Here is a 7,498-nt window from a genome sequence, read left to right on the forward strand (position 1 = left end):
AGCCTCCCAAGTAGCTGGAACTATAGGTGCCTGCCACAAGGCTAATTTTTTTTTTTTTTTGTCTATTTTTTTAGTAGGAATGGGGTCTCACTCTTGCTCAGGTTGGTCTCAAACTCCTGAGCTCAGGCGATCCACCCACCTCAGCCTCCCAGAGTGTTAGGATTATAGGTGTGAGCCCCCATTTCTGGTCCAAGGCAGAATTTTTGCACTTGTCCTTCCTTGTGTCACTCTTTTTTTTTTTTTTTTTTCATTTTTTTTGAGACAAAGTCTTATTACGTCACCCTTGGTAGAGTGCTGGGGCATCACAGCCCAGCAAAAAATTCTTGGGCTTAAGCAATTCTCTTGCCTCAGCCTCCCAAATAGCTGGGACTACAGGCACTGGCCACAGCGCCTGGGTATTTTTTTGTTGCAGTTGTCATTGTTGTTTAGCTGGCTGGGGCCGGGTACAAACCCCCCAGCCTCGGTGTATGTGGCTGGTGCCGTAACCACTGTGCTACAGGAGCTGAGCCCCTTGTGTCACTCTTTAAAGTCTCATACCAATGGGATGTCAGGAACTGACCCCGCTAATGATTTGTTTTCACGTGTTTGATTGTCTAGCTTAACCAAACGTGGGGTCAGTTTCTGACGCCCCCTTTGGTGTGCAGCTGTTTAAACTCTCCCCTGGTATTTGGGATGTCTTGACTGCCAAGAGGGACCACTGGAGTGGGCATGTCTCTTTCTGCTCTGTGCCCCTTGAACACCTGGAGCAATGGCCAGTGGGTTTGTGTCTGGTCTTGGGTTGCAGCAGTAGGGCCCGAGGTTCTCATGGGCAGGCAACTCTAGGTGGGGGGCCCTGGGCCTGTCCTTTGCTTGTTCATCTGGCAGCCGACTCCATGTGCCCATCCTGTCCATATATGTGGCCTGCACCCTGTCCTATGTCTTCCTGGGGACCTGCCAGGAGTCAGTGAGCACATGTTCTGTCCACATCATAACATCTGGGTACCTCCTGCCTTGGCCCTGGTAACAAGTTCTACTCTGGGGTCTATTGGGCAGTTTCCTCATCCCTGGAGTCCTCCACCTTCCATATGGTGACGATGGGGCCTCTCACACCTAGGATCTAGGAAAAGAGATGGGGATGGCAATTTGGGGGGATGTCAGAGTACAGAGGTCCCCCCAGGAGCAGATAGTGGATAAAAGTCATCTGGGGTTGAGGGGTACCCCAAGAACCCCAAGAAAAATGTCATCAGCCTCCTGCATCCCAAGCAGTTGTCTGGGAAGTTCCAGGGGCCTCTCTTCCATCCAGGCCGAGGAGGTGCCAACTCCCTGCCTGGTCTCAGGGCTGTGACCATAGCAGGCCTCTCTTCTGTCTGCAGCACTCCTCCACCCTGGGCAGCGTGTTTGGGGACGCGTACTATGAGCAGCAGATGGCGGCCAGGCAGGCTAATGCTCTGTCCCACCAGGTGAGCGGGCGCCTAGGCCAGCTGGTGCCCAGGACAGATGCTTGCCAGGACCTTGGCCTCGCAAGTCTGGGCTGCACATGCTCAGGGTATCCTGCCTGCCCCTTGACTTCACTCCTCTGCCCCTACCACTGCCATGTCTCTGTGGGGTACAGAGGACTTGACCCCTGGCAGGGATATGTTACCTTGCCCTCTGTGGCTTTTGCACCTGGACTGCTCATGGAGGCCAAGGGCAGAGGGGAGAAAAGGGCAGGTGGTGATCACTGGGCAGGGCTGGGGCCGTGGCTGTGGAGGCAGCAGCACCTCTGTATGGGCCGTGCACGTGGATTTGCTGGGAGGTTGCATTGGCTTTGCGTGGAGGCTAGGTTGGGGGGCATCTGGGCAGGGGAGGCCTTGGTCACAGAGTGGAACTGGTCACTCACTCGCTCATCCATCAATCCATATGTGCGGCGAGCCTGAAGAGGGAGGGGGAAGCCCCAGGGTTATGGGGAGCTTGTGCTCAGCAGCCTTGATGCTGGGCACCCTGCAGGGGTGGCATCCACAGGTAGGCAGGCAGGTGGGCCTAGGCAACAGCAGCCAGGGGCCCAGTGTGGTCCTCAAAGCCTGGTGTGCCTCCATCCCCAGCTGGAGCAGTTCAACATGATGGAGAATGCCATCAGTTCCAGTAGCCTGTACAGCTCCGGGTCGACACTCAACTATTCACAGGCAGCCATGATGGGCCTCACAGGCAGCCATGGGAGCCTGCCAGATGCGCAGCAGCTCGGCTTTCCCAGCCACAGTGGCATCCCCAACATCATCCTCACAGGTGAGGAAGACCTAGGTTAGGAGCTTCCCACGCTGCAAGAGGAAGGTGTGGTGGGGCTGAGGCTATGTCCCTGTACTTGGCTGGGGCCCAGGAAGGCCGGACATCTCACATCACCCCAAACTTAACTCATACCTGGATGTAAGGGAAGGCCAAGGAAACACCTGGATCAGACATCTAATGCTTTGTGCTTAGAACAGAGCTGGTCACTTGTCCAACCCAGTGGCCACTTCTCTGGCTGAAAAGCTGGAAGCCCTGAGCCATGAGCCAGGCACTGACCTGAGTTAGCTATATGTGTGTCAGGGTTGCCCATGCCTGGTACAGCCAGCAACACGAAAGAGCTCTCATGCTCTGTGACAAGTACCCCCAAGCAGTCTAAGCATGGCACCCAGGCACTTGGGGACAGGCCAGCCTCTGTACTGCATGGCACATATGCACCATCCCTGCTCCATCTAGAGAGCCCTGAAGGCAATTCCCTTATGAGCCAGGGCTGTTGGAGCAATGAGGTTGGGACCCTCCTACTGTCTCTACTGGCATCTCCAGGCTGGAGGGATCCATGTTTCAAAACCCTGGCCTGGGCTTTGAGCACAGGACCTGGCTCTTCCTCCCCACCCTGTGGGTCAGGAAGTTGCTCCAGCAGGGAAGCCCCTGACTAATGAAAAAAAGAATTCAGCCCCTGTGATTGCCCTAACAGAAGCAGAGCATTTCAGACACATTTTCCAGATCTGGACAGTGGGGCCCAGCATATCCCTGAGGGTAGAGGAGAAAGCCCAGGTTTGAACCAGAGATTTTGTGGGGGAACCAGGGTTCCCTCCAGCCTGAGCAGCTGCTGGGTCCCCTAAGAGGACATGAAACCACACTCACCCCAGTCTTTCTTAGTGGCTGAGCAGATCTTGTGGCAAAACCTTGCAAGGCAGGCGAGGTCCCTACAATTTTCAGGTCATGCTGATGTTTGCGACACAGCCCTCAGCCCAGGCTTTCTCCACCTGCTGACAGCTGGAACCAGATTGTTGTCTGTGGTGGGGTCTGTCCTGTGCACTGTAGGGTGTTGAGCAGTGTCCTTGACTTCCACTCACCAGGTGCTATTAGTATCCCCTTTCCCAGTTTTGACAACCATAATGTCCCTAGACATTGCCCGTGTCTCTCACACACTCACATACCCCGCTGGGACAGCATCTCCCAAGTGAGCATCCCTGGTCTGACTGGGTCACATGGATGTGGGCAATGGAGGCAGTATCTGGGGCTTTGAAACTGGGGGTTAAGCTGTGCCTTTTGTACCCCCCGCCCCCCGCAGTGACAGGAGAGTCCCCACCCAGTCTCTCTAAAGAACTGACCAGCTCTCTGGCTGGGGTTGGTGACGTCAGCTTCGACTCTGACAACCAGTTCCCCCTGGACGAACTCAAGATTGACCCCCTGACCCTTGACGGACTACACATGCTCAACGACCCTGACATGGTCCTGGCTGACCCGGCCACTGAGGACACCTTCCGGATGGACCGTCTGTGAGCGGGCACGCTGGCACCCTGCCACCGCTCAGTGGTCCCAATGGTATCTCCCCAGCCTGGGGACAGCCGCACTTCGTCCCTTGCCAACGGCCGAGCTTGTGATTCTGAGCTTGCAATGCCGCCAAGCACCTCCCTGCCAGCCCGTCCCTTGGTTGTCCACCTCCCACGAAGCCCAGTGTGAAGCCACATGCTGGGCTAACCACCGGCCCGCCCAAGGCCAGGCTGGGATCGGAGGCTGTGAGATCCCCACCACCACAAGACCCTCCCTGCAGTGGCTCCTTCATCCCCCACAGTGGGGTATGAGCTATTCTGCAGGGCGAAGCAGGCGGGCAGGCTTGGGGGAGGGGCGCGCGTGGTTTTTCGCGGTGCATTTTCCGACTGTTGTCCAGCTCTCACTGCCTTTCTTGGTCCCTGGTACCCCTCTCCACCTGCCACCCCCAGCTCGTCGTTAGGCAGAGAGTGAGACCTACCCTGTTCAAGGGAGAAGGCGTTAGAGCGAGGGGTGGACGCAAAGTAAAATAAACACTATTTTGACGGCTGTCTTTTACATTTCTGAGCACATACAGAGCGCTAGAATCCACCCTGACAGATGCAAAGTGAACAGAGCATGAGATGCAGCTATTCTCCGTTAGGCCCCCTCCTTGCCCCATTTCCATTACTCCAGCCCTGCCTCACCTCTAGGCAGGTGCATTGGTGGCCATCCTTGCCATGGAACACCCAGCCAGGACAGATGGGCTTGGAGGGGTAACCACAGCAGGGATTCCCAGGGCGGGGTAGGGGGGTTAAATCTCTTTTCCTCTCCCATCCCCTGCACTGTGCTCACCGGTACTGTTACAAATACCTACTATTATTTAAGGTATGGGGGGTGGGGTGGGGAAATTTTGTTGTGTTTTTTTTTTTCTTTTGGTTTGTATTTATATTTTGGTTATAGATGAGTAGCTGAATCCTTCAAGCCAACACTTGCCTGAGAGCATGTTTTTATTCCAGAAATCCTATGTTATCTATTTTTTAAGCTAACTGGAATTGGAGGCAATGCACCCGAAAGCAGTCTGCTGCCTGCTGAGTCTCTGGCCTTTTGAGTTTCATCCCAAGTTAACCATAAAACCAAAGGGCCACTTAAGGGCTGGTTGGGCCCTGGGACTTGGCAGGAGCTTGTAGTAGCCAGAGGTGCCTCTGCTCATGCATAAGAGGCTTCTGGGAAAGAGCCTCTACTATTATTGAAGGTCTTTTGAAAACCCTGTAGCTCTCAGAAGGTGCCCACCAGTGTTCAGAGAAGCCTATGTGCTCCACGTTATTGAGGCTGGTCCCCTGAGATGAGACTGTCCTCATAGTGGTCCACCCTGAGAACCCGGACAGAGCTGGCATTTCCTCTCCTCCACACCTGACCTGGTCCCAGCCCACACCCCTCTCAGTGGGCAGAGTTGGCTGCCAGTTGCTCCTTGGCAGCTCAGAGGTGTTGCAGGTGGACCTGGAGGAAGACAGCAGTCTGTTCTAGTGGCAGGTTCCAGAAGCATCTCAAAGGCTGGGGTGACAAGGCATCTGGGGGTCATCTCAGACCCTCCACACTAGAGGCCTTGCCAGGGAGGCATTGGAGCTGGCTTGGTTTTCTGTTGGCTGCTGTGGAATAGAAATGACTGTTCTAATCTCTCCCAGATCGCATCTTGTCCTTCTTGCTGGCTCCTCTGCCTGCTGGGCTGGCATCTTCCTCGTGGTGCATTTATTTGTGGTGTCGCAGATCTCCTCTGTCCTCGAGAGCCAGATTTGATCCTAGCGACCATCCCTTCCTCTCTTTCCCCCAGACACTGTTAGCACATGCTGGAGTGGCCCCTCACATGAGAAGGCTCCCCTTAGGCCACATTGCTCCCACTGCTATCTGCTGTTCTGGGCTGAGAGAGAGGGACGGGTTGGTCTGTCCAGGTCAAAAGCCCTTACCACAACAGGATGGGCGGCAAAGAGTGGGGACAATTTCTTTTTTAAAAGAAAAACTACATGTACATAGGAGAGTTTGATTACCATTAGACTTGTATGTAGAACTTTTTTTAAAAATGGCCTTAATGCAGTTATAAGCAACCTGCCTGGATGCAATTTTCAAACAAGGTATTGGGACCCTGCTAGGGAACCTTGGCATGTTGACAGCCCCCACTTCTGGCCTATCCAGCCATCAGCCAGTGTCTGTGGCTTTTGCTGTCTCTAGATTCTCCATGCAGAAAGGCAGGAGAGAAGGACAATGACCTCTGAGTACTGCGGGTCCATGACCCATTCCCAGCATTCTCCAGCCAGGTGCACAGTGACATTGTATTAACAGGACAGCCTAGGTCCGTTACTGAGTTCCTTTTCCAGTGAGAACATGACTTTCCCAGGAAGGTATATAGTTGTGCCCAGGAGACAGCGTCCAGGTGTCCCCATGTTCTGGAAAGGTTCATAGTCCTCCTGGTCCTGGGCAGGCCACCCAGGGTCTGCATCAGGGCATTTTGTGTTTGTTTGGTTTATTTTGTTTTGTTTTTTAATACCACTTCTCTACTAAATATTCTTGAATTGCCAAGACTTTCTGAAACAAGACTATGTAAGGGAGTTGGCCCTTTGCTTTGTGATGTGAAAATACTGTGGTTTCAGAGAAGCCGTGCTGTGGGACATGCATGTAGACCCACCGCCTGCATCTCTGCTTGCTCGGGGCAGGCCTGGACACTCGGTCCACTCTGGGTTGGAGGCTGGGCCATTCCCTTGCGTGCCCCCAGCTTCAGCCTAGCCGCTGCTGTGCAGATCTTTCCCCAGGATGGAATTAAGGCAATTAAGTGCTTCTGATAGTATGGTGTCCCCCACCTGCCTTGGTTTACTGTCACTCCCTAGGTTGGTAAGTTGTTCCCTCATCCTGAGGCTCTAAGGCTGTGGGGTCAGCCCCTCTGTGTACTCTAAGGAAGAGGCTTCTGTGCCCCTCTTGGGGTCCTGCCGTCATCCACTTGTTTTCTTCCACTGGGAGGGAAGGGTGCTGACATTGGTCTGTTTGGGTTGATTTCTTCAGGGAGCCAAGCTCCCAGGAGGACACCTTACCAGGAGGGAATCCTGGGGAGGCCTGGTTGTCACAGTAGGGTGGGCAAGGATAGCTGATGGCCAGCTGTTAAGCCCTGGGGCTTGGGTGTCAGGCTGGGGGCTATGTGACAGAAGTGGGTAAGAGACACACAGGGATTAGTTAGGGCTCAGGGCACCTTCTGCCTAGGTCCTGGTCCTGACAGCTCTGGAGGCGCTGGTGCCATCCTCAGGCGGGCCCTGAGCTAGTTCATAACCGAACATCCTTCCAAACTTAAGCTCCAACTTGGATTCTGAGTTTTCTGTATTTTCAAAGAAGGCGGTCCTCCTTCTTCCCAACCCCAGGTATAGGCTTGGGAGGGGTGGTTAAGGCCTGACAGTATTGGGGGGGGGGGTTCTCTGTCAACCTCTAACCTTGATAAAACAGCAACTTCTGTCAACCCTCACTGGGTCCCGATGGAGCTGTCAGCCAGAGGCTGAGGGGCCCTCAGCACAAGGGTAGGATGTGAGGGCCACTGAGGTGCCTCTGGGCTTGTCCCATCATCTACAGGTGGTGCTCCAGGTGAGGGGGCCATGGCACCACAGCCTCCCAACCTGGGAGGTCTGCCTGGGATGTGTGGGCAACAGGGCCTGTTCTCTTTGGAGCATAGGCTCCTCACCTCCTGGGGTCTCATGATATGTGACTTGGGGTCTCTGGGATGTTCACTCAGGCCACCTTGACTTGAGCCAAC

At 54.5% G+C, this 7,498-nt stretch overlaps 1 protein-coding gene across 1 annotated transcript in view; it reads left to right on the forward strand.

Moving 5' to 3' along the window:
- The window catches only part of CRTC1 (CREB regulated transcription coactivator 1), an 81,530-nt gene extending 77,052 nt beyond the window's left edge, over window positions 1-4,478 (forward strand). The window contains exons 12-14 of the mRNA XM_003796579.2: window positions 1,353-1,439; window positions 2,061-2,241; window positions 3,533-4,478. Of these exons, the coding sequence (XP_003796627.1) occupies window positions 1,353-1,439; window positions 2,061-2,241; window positions 3,533-3,744 (480 nt within the window). The 3' untranslated portion in view covers window positions 3,745-4,478. The remainder of the gene's footprint in view (window positions 1-1,352; window positions 1,440-2,060; window positions 2,242-3,532) is intronic.
- Window positions 4,479-7,498: the final 3,020 nt, after the last annotated feature.

This window comes from Otolemur garnettii, unplaced genomic scaffold, assembly GCF_000181295.1.
Source record: "Otolemur garnettii isolate 467f Iridium unplaced genomic scaffold, OtoGar3 scaffold00105, whole genome shotgun sequence".
Lineage (NCBI taxonomy): Eukaryota > Metazoa > Chordata > Mammalia > Primates > Galagidae > Otolemur > Otolemur garnettii.